The sequence below is a fragment of the Mustela nigripes genome, chromosome 13, assembly GCF_022355385.1.
Source record: "Mustela nigripes isolate SB6536 chromosome 13, MUSNIG.SB6536, whole genome shotgun sequence".
NCBI classification, from domain to species: domain Eukaryota; kingdom Metazoa; phylum Chordata; class Mammalia; order Carnivora; family Mustelidae; genus Mustela; species Mustela nigripes.
In genome coordinates, this window is record NC_081569.1 from 36,681,421 (window position 1) to 36,698,373 (window position 16,953).

Here is a 16,953-nt window from a genome sequence, read left to right on the forward strand (position 1 = left end):
AAAATTGATGAACTATTTTTGATACTAACTTCAGAATATACCATATTCTGAAGATAGATATATCTTATATTTATTATATATACAATATATACAACATCTCTCTATCTTTTAAAGTCACGAAAACAGTAGTCATGACTGGGTTTTTAGGGAGGCAAGTATATATTTCTAGGACAATATACCTTCATTACCAAGGAAAACATTTTCAAAGAAGGGATCTCCTAATTTATTCAGATATTTATATAATGTTAACCATATGCCCAGTGCTGAAGGCAGTTTACTGTATAAAACAAAATAGGGAGGCACCTGGTTGGCTCAGTAGGTTAAACCTTTGCCTTCAGCTCAGGTCATGATTTCGGGGTCCTGGAATCGAGTCCTATATCAGGCTTTCTGCTCAGGAGGGAGCCTGCTTCCCTCACTCTTTCTGCCTGCCTCTCTGCCTACTTGTGATCTCTGTCAAATAAATTAAAAAAAAAAACAAAAAGTTTTAGGGCTAAAAAGAACTCTTATGGAGCCATACCCAAATAATCCTGTTGGAAAGGGTAGGGTGCTAAAGGCAGACCACTGAAGTGGTGAATTCCCACCTAAAGTAATGTTAATGTTAAGCGTGTCTTTGTAATAACTATCGTTTCCTAGGCTCATTATTTTTTAGACCAGTCCTTATCAAAGTCATGTAAACTAGAAAAGAATATGTCTGTTTTCCTACAATGGGAGACCAGCTTCTACATAACCTAATAACTCTTCATAGTTACCAATGAAGAAAAACGGGAATGCTAGGACACAGCCATTTCCAGTGCCACTTAAACATGTAATGGCTTCTCATGAAAGTATTTCATCTACTATAATACTATCTGCATTACAGAATCAGACATAGCATTGATAACAGCTAATTGAGAAAAGACATTCTCATCCATCTTGTTTTTGAATCAAAGAGTTGAGTGGCCCTTATTTATGTTACCTCTAAGATCAAATAGGGTAACAGAATCTGCCATGGAATTGTTACACCTGAGTTGTTTTTTGTTTGTTTGTTTTGAAGACTACATTTCTAAGGCTCCCTTACAGTCAGGTGTGGTCAAAATAGGACTTGGTTTCTGCCAACGGAATATAAGCAGATAGGTCATACAGACTTTTATGAGAAAGAATAAACTATCTACTAAGACACCATAAATTTGGTCTCTGTACCTGTAGCCAAACCTAATTCTAACTGATGTGTTCCTTATAAAAAGGAGATACAAGAAAGTTCTATAATGTTGTGAGAAAAACTCACTTGTTAAATTTTTGTCCAATGATGTATAGTCTCTAATTTGGGTATAATACAAGATTTCTCTTCTTAGGATGTGGTAAACACATTAAATATCCTAATAAATATTTTTATACTAAACTAGGATAAAGAGTTTAGAAAACTCTGAAACCAGGTTGTCCATTTAGGACAAATTCTGAATAGCTGGTAGTAGGAAACTGCTTCCTGGGGAGTTTCAGATTTTTGTCTGCCTAAACATATGATTTCTTAAAAAGCTAGACAGTATTATAGATACCTATTTAGGAATATCTTCAAAATCTAGAAATCAGTTAGAGCCTCATAGGATTATAATGGAAAGGATTATCATGTTCCATGATAATGAAAATCCACCCTTGCCTTGGGATGTGACCCAATTTTAGACACTTGAAGCACACAGCTTCATACTAGGAATATTTACATTAAAGAAAATTAAGACAAATTGTTTCCAACTTTGTCATTTAGACATCTGGAAATATGGCAACAGAACTATGGTGTGACGTTAAGAAGAGAGGCGAGCCAAAGTATCTTAACACTTCATGGAGCAGGCAAAAGACAGAGCTGATCTCTCTTGGTTTTCTGTGATACACCATCCAGATTCTCTTGCCTTTCTAACATCTCTTGGTCATGTCATTGTTTTCTTCCTCCTCCTCCTACCATCAAGTAAGAATGTTCACCAAGACTTGACTGGCCCTCTTACTGTTTGGAGGAATCATCTTAGCTTGAACCTCTCTCTGTGCTGCTTAATGTGAGATATGTATTTGTAGGAAAATTTGACCTAAGCTTTGTTCTTCTGGGTCAACTGCCTTAAGAATATTTTCAATTTGCATTTCCATTTCAAACACACCATGATTTAAACTGAAGTATTATATCTTTTTTGTTCTACCTCATAACACAACAGCATTTGGTAGTCTTTGAGTTTCTAATATTTAAAACCTTGGGAGTTATTTTGACTCCCTCTTCCACTCTACCCTTCATGGTCCAAAAAAGCTATACCAGTCTCATCTTACTTTAAAAATATTTAAACTCTTCCCTTTCTTGCTTCCATTGCTTTGTGAACCTATTCCAGGTCCTCATCACCTCTTTCTTGAATTACTACCTTCTCCTCTTGCTAAAGATCATCAGTTTCCTATTGTATCTTATCTAGACTCCTCTGCCTATCATTCAAGTTTCTGGTTGTGGTATTTCCATATGTTGCCAACTTAGAATAGCCTTCTGCCTTTATTCATCTTTTATGTATTTCCAGGTAAACCCACATAGTTCTGCCAGAAATGTCCAGTTGACCCATGAATAACACAGGTTTGAACTGCACAGGTCCCCTTACCAGTAATTTTTTTTTTCAATAAATACAATATAGTACTGTGAATGTATTTTCTCTTATTATTTTCTTGATAACATTTTCTTTTCTCTGGCTTACTTTGAGAATGTAGGATGTAATACATATATAAAATATGTGCTAATTGAATCTTTATGTTATCAGTAAGGCTTCTGTTCCTCAGTAGGTTATTAAGTTTTGGGGGAGTCAGAAGTTAATTGTGGATATTTGACTGGGTGAGGGGGATGGTTCAGCACCCATGTGCTGTTCATGGGTCAACCATATTGCACAATTAGTAAATTACAACTACCAAATTCTATAAATGTTTACATAGTACATTTAGGAAATGTACTCTTAGTATAATTTTATATATAATCAAGTCTTTTACAAATTTGTACCCTATTTTTTGCACTACCCTAGAAGCTACCAGAATTAATTTTTATTTTGTTTCCTTCACCAACACTCAGCAGCATGCCTAACAGGTCAGTATCTGTTATTACAAGAATATCTCAAGATTTCTTCCTGTCCACCCATACAGGAAGAGATCCTCATTACCATAAGTAACTTTATTAATCCCTTCTCTGCTACTTACTTGCTGTGAAACCTTGAGCAATATATATGTCATCTCTATATGCCTTAGTTTCCACATCTTTAAAATGGGGGTAGAATATTACCTAACTCACAGGGTTGAAAATTTAAAGTTATCACTTTGCTTATAATGAGCTTAGAATAGTGAATGATGTATGTAAACAATAAATTTCCATTGTTAACTGCTACCACTTCCATTAATCAAATATTTACCATATGCCTAATCTGTATTCTTCATATTTAGAGCTATTTGTACTTACAGAGTACTTATATATTATTTGGTTCTTATAGCTCAACACTCTAGTGAGGCAGATTATTTAAGTATTATTTCAGGTTTATGAATGAAACATATGTGTCCAAAGGCACAAATCTAGTTCCCTCTCCAACTCTGAAATCTACATTGCCAGCTAAGAAATCTCCCCCTGGGGCCTAAGAATTAATGTGGACAAAATGGAATTATATATCCCCTTGAAATCCATTTTTCTTTGTTTTCTTCAGGACCTCACCCATTCACTGAAGATGGTAGCAGTAGTATTATTTAGTAGTAGTAGCAGCAGCCATAATCCTGCTCTTACCTCTCCAGACCTAACTGGTCACCAAGCCCCATCAAAGCTATCTCCCTCGTATCTCCCCCTTTCTCCATTTGCATGGGTTTTCCCCACCTCTCACTGACTTACCATAGTAATGTCCTAACTGGTCTCTTTGTCTCCAGTCTTACTCCCCTCACTCTACCCCAATATCCCTACTCAAGTCATCTTTCCAAGTGCAGAACTTAACCATGTAGCCTACTTAATTCTTCAGTGGGTCCACCTGGATAAAGAACACTTTCCTTAAAATAGCATCCAGGGCATTCATGATCTGTGTCCCCTCTACCATACCAAGATGCCCATACCTATATAATTATTATCACATGTACATGGCCTATCTTTATAATGATTGCTTTTATATATTTTTATACAAGACCATAAACTCATAGATATCATGGACTTAGTTGTATTTATGTTCTCAACACCAGCCAACCAGTGTCTAGCACAATGGAAAGCATCAATAAATATATTCTAGATGCATTAAGGAATGATTGGTCAGAAAACGTCTATACCATATGTTAGTAAACAGATAACCTAACAGCAAGGGTCTCAGTTAAATGCTTAGTGGAGGAACAGATGAGCTGATTGTTGGTTCAGTGATAATTAAAAAAACAGAACACTTTCTTACTTTGTCTGCAAGGAACTGGTTGCGACGCTCTTCAATGAGTTTTTCCACAGCCCTCCTGTGTTCTAGTTGCTTCATTCTTTGTTTCTGAGCATTCATCAGTTCTATCCGATCATCCTCAGCAAGCTTAGCTAGCATAGCCTTTCTGAAGGTCTCCTCTTCCTCTTTCGCAGCCTGGAGTACTAATTCCTTCAGGGCCATTTGTTCTATAAAATCTTGCTTCAACTCCCTTTGCTTTCTCAATTTCTCTTCTGCTTCCTCCTAAACAACAATCCATATAAATATTAATTCAGTAACTGTTTCTTTACAGCAGATTTACAAAGAAAGGGTGGATAGAGTTTGGTTGCGTGCAGTGTTAAAATAAGAAACAAAACTGAAAAACTAATTTTTTCAAGATAACACTTTTCCCCATCCTTTTAAGACTCACTGGATAAAGGACATGTTACCTATGGATTGCCTTCTTTTCTTTTTAAATTTTAATTTATATATATTTTGGAAGGAACTGATATAAAAACTTTTTTACACACCTGAGGTTATTAAATCTGTGAAATATTATTTACCCACTATGAATCATTCTAGAATCTTGCCTGAAACTGTGGTTCAAATCACTGGTAAATATTTTTCAGAATAGCAATCTAGAAATGACAATCACAAGTTTTTTGGGAAAATTCAAAATTACTTGGCACAGTTAAAGTCTTTTCCTACAAGCTTTAATTTTCCTAACATTTTATTAATAAAAAATTTTAAACATAACTGAAAAATGTTTACAGTGACCATCCATCTAACATCTAGATTCTATTTTTGCTTTATTGTTATCCAATTAGGACTGATATAAATTTTAATTCCTTCTCCACTGTAACCAGCCTTGCCTAATTCTAACACAATTTCCAGGAGGTAAGCCATATCCTCAAGGCATTCAAAATACTGCCTTAACAACAGCTGTGTGAGCAGGGTTTTACATGTAACACAAACTATAAGGGATTTACTACAGGCCAGCAGATGGCATAGAGGGCCAGGGAACCAGCTGCCATCTTGGTTACCATCTATTTTTTGTAGAGTTAACCATCATGGCTCAAATTCCATGATGGTAACTACCAAAACTATTCCCAACGACCCAGTCTTCTATGTATGATTTGCAACCTCACTTCGCCTACTTCTGTCTTCACACCTTTAAGTGCAAGGATAACCGGAGATTACGTAGGTCGTATGAAGAATTATGGCTAAAAGAAGAGAAATGTGTTTTCAATTTTATAGTCTTTATAATAAAGTAAGACAAAAAGGGTAGGAGTGGGTTTTAAGTGAATCAGTCTGGAATATCAGTGATGGTAACTCTGTTCATTATCTTGAATATTCAACCTCTTTGTCCTCACTTACCTCTATCTAATCTGTTCAGATCTCACCTCCAGAAAGTCTTTTCTAATCACTCTAATTCCTTTTAGGAATTAGAATTCTCTTTTGGGCCTTTGATACCATTCAATTTTCCCAACATTTAATTTTATTTGATATGCCTGTGCCCTATCTCCTCACTAACTATAAATTCTAGAGGGCATTTTAAAAAAAATTTTATGTATCATATCTGTTATTTTAGTTTATGATACTGGGCACGGTGTTATGATATTATAGTTTGTGTTCATCTGCCATGTATGATATAGAAGTCAGAAGGCTCAGTGAAGGCAGATACTGTCTCAGCTTTGAATTCCTCCAGAGCTTATCATAATACCTAATACACCGAAAACACACATTGAATCAAATGAATTGATGACATCTCCTGGGACCCATCTCCCATACAAATTTTAGTAATGGTAAAGACATCTGGGTAAAAATCAGGGAAGTGTTAGCAAAACAAAACAAAACACAATTCTGCTTTTTTCTACTAGAAAAGTGTTCCTGTACTCTTAGATCTGTTTGGATCAGGATTTTATACATATAAGTAATATGGACTGCATAATTTTACAACCCATAATGTGGTTTAAGAAATAGCTATTTACTGAAGGTTTGAAATAATTTGCTGTAAAACTACTCTGAGTCTGGAAACTTTTAGAGGTATCTTGGTCTGGGTTCTCCTATGAAAGCAGAGCCTTACACAAATATTTGTGTATACATATTTTATGAGAGAAGATCTCAGGAAGCATCAGTGAGAGAAAAGCAGAGAGAAATAGAGAAGGAAGAAAAGCCAACACATGGGTACATCAGTTAACTGGTTACTATCGGGCAACTGTGGCTTAATCCTGCCAAGACCTTGTGAGGAATGCATGGAGCACCTTTCAGGTGTGTCCACAAGGCTGACAGGAAGAAGCATTCATCCCTTAATTTCTATCCCCTCTTGGCTGAGGAATTACCCCAAGGGTGTTAACTCCCAGCCCCCACCAACTCCACCACACTTTAGTTCCTTAACTTTTTTGGGTAACTTGATACTAGATATATATAAATCGATTACATTGTTTTTAAAAAGAAATGTACATATTTTACATTTCTTCTATGCAGTTAGTCATTAAGAATATATATGCAATTGGTTTTTATATCAATACGTGGTTTTTGGTTTCCTCCTCACTGATGAAACAGTATCTAAAATGATCTGTTTTAATATAGCTGAAAAATATTAAAAATAATACTAAAAGCTAACAATTTATTGTATATTGGCTACTCATATATTTGTTTAATGAAATGTTTGTTCAGATTTCTTGTTCATTAATAAACACTGGGTTCTTTGTATTCTATTATTGAGTTATAAACATTCTATGTTCTCAAGAAAAGGTTTTGTAAGATACATGTAGGGAATACTGTTTCCCAGACTGTGGCTTACATTTACATTTTCCTAAGTGTTAGGAAGTTACTAGTTTTGATGAAACCCAATTCAACTTTTTCCTTTATGGAAAAGACCCTTTATGGGTCTTGCCTTTTTAAACTACTAAAATATCTTCACCCTTCTAAAGGTTATAAGGTCTTTCTGCAGTGTTTTCTTCTAGAGATTTTGTAGTTTCAGTTTTTTTGTTTGTCTCATTCATTTCAGTTAATTTTTGTATATAATAAGACAGAAAATAATAAACTGGAGGGCAGGGAAAATAGGCAGAGGTTGGTAAAAGGGTACAGAGTTCAGCTATAAGATGAATAAGTTCTGAGGAGCTAATGTAAAACATAGTGACTATAGTTAAAATAACACTGTATTGTATAACAAAATTTGCCAAGAGTAGAATTTAAATGCTCTCAACACAAAGATAAACATGTGAGGTGATAGATATTAATTAAGTAGATGGAGAGAATCATTTCCCAATGTAAACTTTTATCAAATCACCATATACTGTATACTTTAAATATCTTACAAGTGTATATGTTAGTTATACCTCATGAAAGCCGATATTAAAAGTCAGTAACTTGAAAAACCAAAAGAGTGACCATAAAATAGAAACACATTACCAATATCAGAAATGAAACATGGAATACCACTAGAGACCCTGCAGACATCCAAAGGATAATAAGGGAATTGTATGAACAATTCTACACACACAAGTTTGACAACTTAGAGAAAATGGATAACTTCCTTAAACACAAGTCATTAATACTAACCAAATATGAAATAAGATCATTTGAATTGCCCTATATCTATTAAGGACATTGAATTAATAATTTAAAACTCCGGGGCCAGATAGTTTCATTGGAAAATACTACCAAATGTTTAATGAAGAATTAAAACCAATTTTATACAATCTTCCAGAAGATAGGAGAGGAGGGAAAACTTCCCTTTTTATTTTATGAATATCGTATTATCCTGACACCAGTATAAAAACAGAAAACTTAAAACCAATATTCCTCATAAATATGAGTGAAAAAAATCCTTAGCATAATATCAGAAAATAGAATCCAGCCATACATTAAAAATTATATACCAGTGGGATTTATTCCAGTGAATGAAGACTGTTTCAGTATTCAAAAAAAAAAAACAATGTAATCCACCAGGATAAAGAAGAAAAAGCACATGATCTTATCTATAAGTGTAGAAAAAGCATTTGACAAAACCTTCATGATAAAAACCTTCAGAAAAATAGGGATAGAAGAGAACTTTAAGTTAATAAAGAACATCTGTCTACAAAACAAAGTACAGTTAACAGCATGCTTTCCCCTTAAATAGGCAACAAAGAGAGTTGACGTCTATTTCGTCACTCTTATTCAACATAGTGATAGACAAAGCTAGAAGTTTCAGTTAGTACAATAAAGCAAGAAAAGTAAATTAAAAAGATAAAGATAAGAAAAAAGAAGACTCCCTACTCGCAGAAAACATGACTGGTTATGTAGGGGAAAAAAAAACTCCTACAAGTTACTAAGTGAATACGGGAAGGTTATGAGATACAAGATCAATATAAAGTTAATTCACTAATAATGAGTCCATGGATACTGGAATTAAAACAAATTCCATTTATAATTGCTCAAAAAATTGAAATATTTAAATATAAATCTATAAAGCACATACAGGATTTATATACTAAAAACTATAAAACACTGAGGAAACTATTCAAAGATAATATAAATGGGAATCGTATTATGTTCATGGACTGGTAGACTCAACATTGTGAACATGTCAATTCTCCCCAAATGGATACTCAGATTTAATGCAATTCCTATCAAAATCCCAGAAGGCTATTTTTGTAGATAGAGATAAGATTATTCTAAAATATATATGGAAAGGCTAAAGTAAATTTGAAGACTACAGTAATCAATTTGAAGCTACAGTAATCAATTCTGTGTGGTATGGATGGAGGGATAGATACATAGATCAATAGAGCAAAACAGAGGTCCAGGAACAGACCCATACAAATATACTTAACTGTTTCAATAAAGTTCTAAAAGCAATTTGATGTAAGATAGAAAATCTTTTCAACAATTGGTAGGGGCAACGGAACATCTAAAAGCAAAAACCATGACCCAAGTTTCATACCCTATAAGAAATACTAACTGAAAGCAGATCACAGATACAAATGTAAGAGTAAAAACTTTTAGAAAAAAAAATTCGTCAGGATTTAGACAAAAACTTCCTAGAATTGATGTCAAATTATGATCTATAAAAATTAAAATTGGTGAACTGGACCTCATAGAAACCGAAAACATTTGCTTGGAGAAAGACCCTGTAAGAAGATGAAAAGGCGAGCTACAGATAAGAGAAAATTTGTAAACCTACAAACCTGACAAAGGACTAGTAACTAGAATAACATAAACAACTCTCAAAACTCTACAATAAACTAACAACTCAGTTAGAAAACTGGCACGTCATCCTGACATGAGGTCAGAATACGATATTATTCAACACTGTTTCCTGTGGTTTTCTGACTATTCTATACACTATTAAGAAGGAATATTGAAATCTTCAACTATAATTATAGATTTGTCTCTTTCTCCTTTCAGTTTTATTTCATCCATTTTGAAGCTTTATTTAGGCTCAGCCACCTTTAGGGCTGTTCCAGCCTCTAGATGAATTTATCCTATTGGCATCATGATTTCCACCCTAACTTGCTTTTGATTAGTGATTAGTAAATCTCTCCCCATCCTTCTGTTTTTAAACTATATGTCTTCATACTTAAATTGTGTTTCTCACAGGGGAGACAGTTGAATCACACCTTTTACGCTGTTAACTGCTGCCTAGGACTAGCTTTTTTATCCAGCCTGAAAATTCTTCTAATTTTAGTGGTGGTTTGTTTTAAAAGCTTTTATTTACTTATCTCACAGAGAGAAGGAGACAGAGTGAGAGAGAAAGCATAAGCAGGGGAAGGAGCAGAGGAGAGGGAGAAGCAGGGAGCAGAGAGCCTGATACAGAGCTCAGTCCCAGGGCTTGGAGATCATGACCTGAGCTGAAGGCAGACGCTTAACCAACTGAGCCACCCAGGTGCCCCTAATTTTAGTGTTTATACTATTTACACATACTATAATTACCAATATAGTTGGATTTAGATCTACCATTTTTCTACTGCTTCATCTCAAAGTGATATGCTCTATGTTAATCATTCTTTCCATTTCCAAAACTTACTCTTAGTTTCATCCTATATATTTCAGCTTGCTCTTCCTCGTATAATTCTTGTCGCACTTGTTCCAAATCTTCACGTTGCCGCAGCATTTCTTCCAATTTCTGAGTCAACTATTAAATTTTAAAGAAACACACAAACGTTAATAGGAAACAAATTCTAAAACAAGTATTTCAGAATTTCTCTAGTGTTAAAGTAGTGGCTATTTTATTACCATGTTCTGAAGCTGTAGTCTTTTCTCTTCATTTTCTTGAACTTTTGCCATCCGATCTTCTTCTCTTTGTTGCTGCATGTTGGCGAATTCTGTAATTTTTCTGTTTTCTTCTTCCATCTCCTCACGTTTCTTCTTTCTCCAGAGAGCCTGCTCTTTCTGAAACTCTTCTATATACTTTCGAGTTACATTCATTTTTTCTAACTTTTTCTGTCTTTCCCTAAAAAGCAATAATGAGTAGTTTTATAGTAATAGAAATAATATTGAAAAATGTGTCATTTCCTTCAGTTGATAATAACATGGGCAAAAACAGCTTTTCTATTTACTTACCTATTTATTTATTTGAGAGAGAGAGAGAGAGAGCGCCGCGCACGTGCGCACAGATGAACAGAGCGAGGGACAGAGGGAGGAGAATCTCAAGCAGACCCCCCACTGAGCCTGGAGCTTGACATGGGGTCAGTCTCACAACCCTGAGATCATGACCTGAACCAAAATCAAGAGTCAGATGCTTAAATGACAGAGCCAACTAGGCGCCCCACAGCTTTTCTACTTACAGTTTATTCATTCATTAATACCACAAACATTTTGAGTATCCACTGTGTACCACTAAATATAATGACAGGTATGAATCTTCTGAGTGAAATACTACTTATACCTCTCCTCTAAACTATTAATGAAGTTTTATGCATCTCACTTCAGAAAGGCCAACAACCTGCACTTCCACTGTCTAGCCAAGAAATGATCAGAATACAAGTCCTCTGACACGATATGTGCATATTTAAGAAAAACAAAGGTTTCATCATTTTGTTACTTAATAAACATTTGTTATCAGGTAACTGTCATGCTTACAAAGATAAACAAGAGTTCTAGTTTATATGATTATAACATTTACTGAGGACTTACTACGTACTAGGCACTGTTCAGTTGCTTTATGTCTTCAAAACGGGCTTAAGATCAATCGAATCTCAATGTTTAGACATGGAAAAAAGCTGGGATAAACTTACAATTGATCTTCTTCATAAATTTTCCTAACAATTTCATCAATCATGAGTTTCTCTTTTAGTAACTGCTCATATGCTTCCTGTTTTTTCTTCTCTTGTTCTTCAAGTTGTTTCTCTAAGTCAAGATAATACTGTGCTTTTACTTGATTCCGTTTGTCTTCCGCAGCATTCTCTTCCTTTACTGCTCTCTCGTGTTCCTCCATCATGGTTTTGGCTATTTCAGCATCACGTTTCTGTTATTAAAACAAGATTCATCTTTCCATTTTCAAATGTGAGCACAGTATGATAGAATATTTCAAAACAGATGTAATGGATTATTATAAAGCCTACTGCATAAAACATTTTCATCTAAGGGAAGTTACTGTCACCTGAAGGGTTTGAATGATGAGTCAAACCTTAAAGAGGCTTTCCCATTCCTTCAAGTAGGTCTCAAGGAAATACAGGAAAAGGATAACTAGTAACTCCACATTTGACAAACAGCAAATAAAATTAGAAGTACCTAATTAATACTATGTTTAAAAAGCAGCAGTCCCCTTTTTCTTTTATTTAAAAGCATATAGGCAATTCTTAACGTCATTGTGTATCAGGTGCATTTACAACAAGGTTGGTACTCTTTTTCATAGAGGTGTGCTATTAAACAGCTCTGAGCAACTCTTATTTTCCCAACCTAAACTTTCCTTCTTGCCTCTGGCCCTTGAAGTCCATCATCTCTCGTTTATTAAATGCCCTTTATAATCACTTTAACTTAGAAGAGCCTTGTATATTACTGTGTCTGTTTTCTGTGGCTTTTAATTCACTCACTCAAGACAATTCCCTCTGAGTTGGAGACAATCTTGCTTCTTAACTAGGTTAAACCTCTTATTGATTTTGAGCATTTTGAAATCAGTAACCAAATAAATTGTAAATTAAATATATTGAGGCAATTTTTGTTACCTTTTACCATTATGATCACAATCCAAACACTAGAATGGTTAATAGCATCAAACAGACAAGAAGAAGCAGATTAAACTATGAATGCTGAATGCTATTCCTGATCCAACTGATGCCTTCACACCAAATACACTATTAATAGGACTTGACCAAAACTCTTTCTCTGCTTCTATTTTCTTACCACATGCTGTACTAGGTTCTTTAAAAAAAAATGTGAAATGATAAAAACATTTATGTACACATTGCCGTAGGTGCCATACACATAGTCAAGTTCTAGGACTATTTGAGTTTAATCTTTATGAACCAATTTTATTTAGAAAATGGAGAAAATTCTTTAAGGAGTCAGATTAAAATGTACAGTTGCTTTGATAAACCTCAAGTATTGGGGTAAAACTGCAAACTACTAGCCAAAGAGTACATTGTTTATGTTCTACTTTATTTCTTCAAGCTTAGAAAAGAACTATGTGGCTTAGGAAATGAAGTCTCCTCATGCTCTCCTACAACCTGTCTCACCAAAAGCGATGCCAGTCGAGAGCCTGCCGTGCAAAGCTCCCGACTTCTCCCGCACCGACACACGCACACACAGATCACTGGGGCCAGCATCTCATCGTAGTAGATGACTTTATCACATGGCGCTGGTTAAGTATTTTGATATTATTCCTCTAATTGTATGTGTATGTGAACATATATGTGTGTTGAGATCCACACATGGCTGATGTACACATACAGGTTTAAATAAATGGTCTGTGGTATGTATTATTGTCCAACTCGATTTTTCTGCAGCTTTTTTTCTTTTTCGCCTAAAATATATTCAGACCAACTTTAAAAGCCAGAACATTTACCCTACCTCTTCTCTTTAATAGTTGTATAATATCTTTGAAAGGGATCTAGGAGAGAAGGAACTCTACCACCAAAATGCTCTAAATAATAGAGAAACAAGCAGAAGGAACTTACAAAACCATGTAATCAACAGTCAGACCTCTTCATCTACCATCTAGCCATCAAATGATGGTGTGCACCCTGCTTGGAAGTATTAACTCAGTAAACCCTATTCTATATTTACTGTATAACACCACTGGTAAGCGTGTCTGAAACTCCTTTGCCCAAGAATAACTCTTGCCCTAACTTGGCAGTATGTCAGGAGTTAGGAGGAGGATTAAAAATAGAAAAAGAAGAGGGAGATATTTAAAAAACAGGCATGTTTCCTGCCTAAAATTATGAAACACTTCAATTTTTAAAACATTTACCACATAAAAAATTTAATAACATTCTAAAATATATTGATCACACTAACAATTTGTACTATATTGATTTGTCAAAGAATAATCAGTGAGACCATAGGAATGCTCAGACTGAGTATAACCATTCTAAACAGTAACCTCATTCTTTGGGTCTCTGAAAGGTTCTAATATTAAATTAAACAAGGCTCACTATTAAATAATCTAGGAGTTCCTGTACCTTAAGTATCTGAAAAGTATAAAAGTATTTAAGAAAACTAGCAGTGTAAATTCCTTATCCTATATAACAATTTTCACAAAATTGGTCTATTTGTGGTTTCCTAAATGAAGCTAAAAATACAGAAAACATAATGACCAGAAACATGATTACCATTTGCTCGTATTTAATGGCATCCTTCTCTGCAATCTGGGCTGCCCTTTCTTTATTCATGTAAGCGGCTTTTAATTTTTTCTCCAATTCTCTGAGCTCAATACTGTTAAAAAAAAAAAAAGAAAGAAAGAAATATAAAATTGAGGACCATATTTCTTCCTATTTTAGAAGTCTCGATCTGAAGTTTAAAAGAACTTTTTTCCTAAATGTCAAAGATATTATTAAATACCTTGAAAACAATATCCTTTCCTCCCTTCACCCAAAGAAAACTCAGAATGCATATGAAGTGACGTATTATAATTAATTTTCTAGACAAAACAACCCTTTTATTTCCAATAATCATCACTAAAAATCCTTTTGCCAGAGTCACTTAGAGAAGATGGTTTATCGATATTGGTTAAAACTTCTGTCCAGCCACTAATGCTATTGAGCTAAAAGAACTATAGTGGAGTGCTTTAAAGCAAATGACTTAAATTTTATACCTCGGTTTTGTTACCCGTAGAAGGGTTAGCTATGGGAATTAGTTAATGTGTATAAAAAGCTTAGAAAAGTACCTGTTACAGAGTAAACATTCTATGAATTGAATATAGAATATAAACATTCTATGAATATTTTTTGATAATGATGATGAAGAGGAATGACCATGGGCAAGTTTGCTTCAATTCTCTGTTTGCTTATCTGTTAAAAATGAGGATTGCCCTCAGATAATCTCTAAACTGCTTTTGAATGAATTCTTTCCCTAGCTTTAGTGGAAAACAATCTGCCATATATAACTTCTCAATGTGCCAGAATTCTGAACATGAGAATTCTGAGTTGGAAGGGTCCTTAGATGGTTACTTGGATGCACAAATTAATTCTTTTTTTAAAAAAAATGTATTATTTATTTTAGAAAGAGAGAGTTGTGGGGAGGCAGAGGGACAGAGAGTCTGAAGCAGACTCTGCACTGAGCCTGGAGCCCAGTGCAGGGCTTGCTCTCACAACCCTGAGATCATGGCCTGAGCTGAGCCACCCAGATGCCCCAAACACATCTTAATTCTTTCTAGAACAAAGGCACTCACCTAATTATAAACAACTTATAAGTACCCTATACCTCCAAAGAGACAGTCTTCATGGGTAAGCTATTCTTGGTGTTGTGATGTGTCCTTCTTGCCCTTACTGTTGTAGGTATAAATGTATATGACACAAGATCGCTTTCTTTCATAAAAAATAATAATTTAAATGAGGATTAAGTTTCTAGGTTAATCTACATATTTTACTCTAATAGACTGCAATATATTTATAAGGGGTTTTGTTGGAATTAGGTATTAGTATCTGTAAACCAACATATGAACCCAATCACAAATTTATAAAATTACCTCTCTGAGGCAAAGTCCATCAAATTCCAAAAACTAACATGCAAATAAGTGACTTTTGTTTGAAGGACAAGTACACACATTTCTATTGGATATTTACCTAGAAGTGAAACATCTGAATCTCAGGGTAGGCTGTGTTCCAATGCAGTAGAAAATGCCAGCTTTCTAATGCTTTGCACAGCTTCATACTCCTAGTGCTTACACTGCTACACATCCTAGTAACACTCTTTAGTCTTGTCATTCTTTTTCGCTTTAACCACTCTTGTGGGTGTGTAATATATCATTAGGGTTTTAATTTGTTTTCCTAAAACTGAGATCTTCCCACAAGTTTGAGTCATTCCTACATCTTCTGTGAAGTTATTGTTCAATATTTTTTTGCCTGTTTTTAGACTACATTGTCAACTTCTTACTGCTGCATAAAAGTTATTTATAAATTCTTGATATAAGTCTTTCGTTGCTTCTATGCACTGCAAATGTATCATTCCAGTCTGTACTTACTCTCAGTTTCTTTAGATGAAGAGAAGTATTCTAATACACCAATCTTTTTCTTCATTGTCCATGACTTCTGTGTCATGTTTTAAGAAATGTTGCCTACTGCACAGACATAAAGGCATTTTCTTATATTAGTCTCTCAAAACTTTGTTTCACTATTGACTTTTAGACTACAATCATTCAAGAATTGATTTTTGTATGTAGTGTGAGGTGAAAATCAAGTTCATTTTTGTACATATAGCTATTGAATTGATCCAGTACCATTTTATAAAACTCTCCATTTCTGATTGCTCTGCAGTACCAGAACAGTGACAGTTCTCTGCAATGTCATAAAGTTCAAGTGTACATCTATGCATGGATCCGTTGTTGAATATATCCCATCCTTCCTCAGCTGGGGTTCCCTAAAAGAAATTAGCCCCATGGAAGACTGAGTAACTGTATATTAATTTTCTCATAGACCATATATAGTTGGCATTGTTTTAGATTGATAGGAGGTTAGTTAATTCACTACAAATAAAGGATGCCTTAGGCCATTAGGGTTTAAATTTTCTGGGTGAGAAGATGGGCTCCATTCCATTCCATTGATCCATTTGTTTATTCTGTGCTAAAACCACAGAATATTATCATGATTATTGGAGCTTTATAATTTTTCACACCCTAGAGAATAAATCTCCAATTTTGGTCTTCTTAAAGATCATCTTAGTTATTCTTGGTACTTTGCATTTCTATGTACATTTTAGAATCAGCTCTTCAAGTGTCACTATAAACAATACTGGCTGAAATTCTGAATAGGACTATACTGAATCTATGAATGAGTATTGACATTTTCCCAATACTGAGTTTTTAATTCAGTTAAGCTGGTATATCCTTCCAATTATTTAGGTTTTAAAAGCTATTAATAATGGTTTATTTTGGGGGTGAATGGGTGGCTCAGTTGGTTAAGCAACTGCCTTTGGCTCCGGT

The 16,953-nt window shown here is 34.6% G+C and overlaps 2 protein-coding genes across 4 annotated transcripts in view; one reads left to right on the forward strand and one right to left on the reverse strand.

Moving 5' to 3' along the window:
* TEX9 (testis expressed 9) overlaps positions 1-13,310 on the forward strand; it is an 80,338-nt gene extending 67,028 nt beyond the window's left edge. For both annotated transcript variants that reach the window (XM_059371978.1, XM_059371980.1), the window contains one exon: positions 12,987-13,310. In XM_059371978.1, coding sequence (XP_059227961.1) covers positions 12,987-13,151 — 165 coding nt within the window. In that variant the 3' untranslated portion in view covers positions 13,152-13,310. The remainder of the gene's footprint in view (positions 1-12,986) is intronic.
* The window catches only part of MNS1 (meiosis specific nuclear structural 1), a 40,842-nt gene that overhangs the window by 3,543 nt on the left and 20,346 nt on the right, over positions 1-16,953 (reverse strand). For both annotated transcript variants that reach the window (XM_059371977.1, XM_059371976.1), the window contains 5 exons: positions 14,147-14,249; positions 11,612-11,841; positions 10,611-10,827; positions 10,402-10,509; positions 4,392-4,649 (listed from right to left, as the gene is read on the reverse strand). In XM_059371977.1, coding sequence (XP_059227960.1) covers positions 4,392-4,649; positions 10,402-10,509; positions 10,611-10,827; positions 11,612-11,841; positions 14,147-14,249 — 916 coding nt within the window. The remainder of the gene's footprint in view (positions 1-4,391; positions 4,650-10,401; positions 10,510-10,610; positions 10,828-11,611; positions 11,842-14,146; positions 14,250-16,953) is intronic.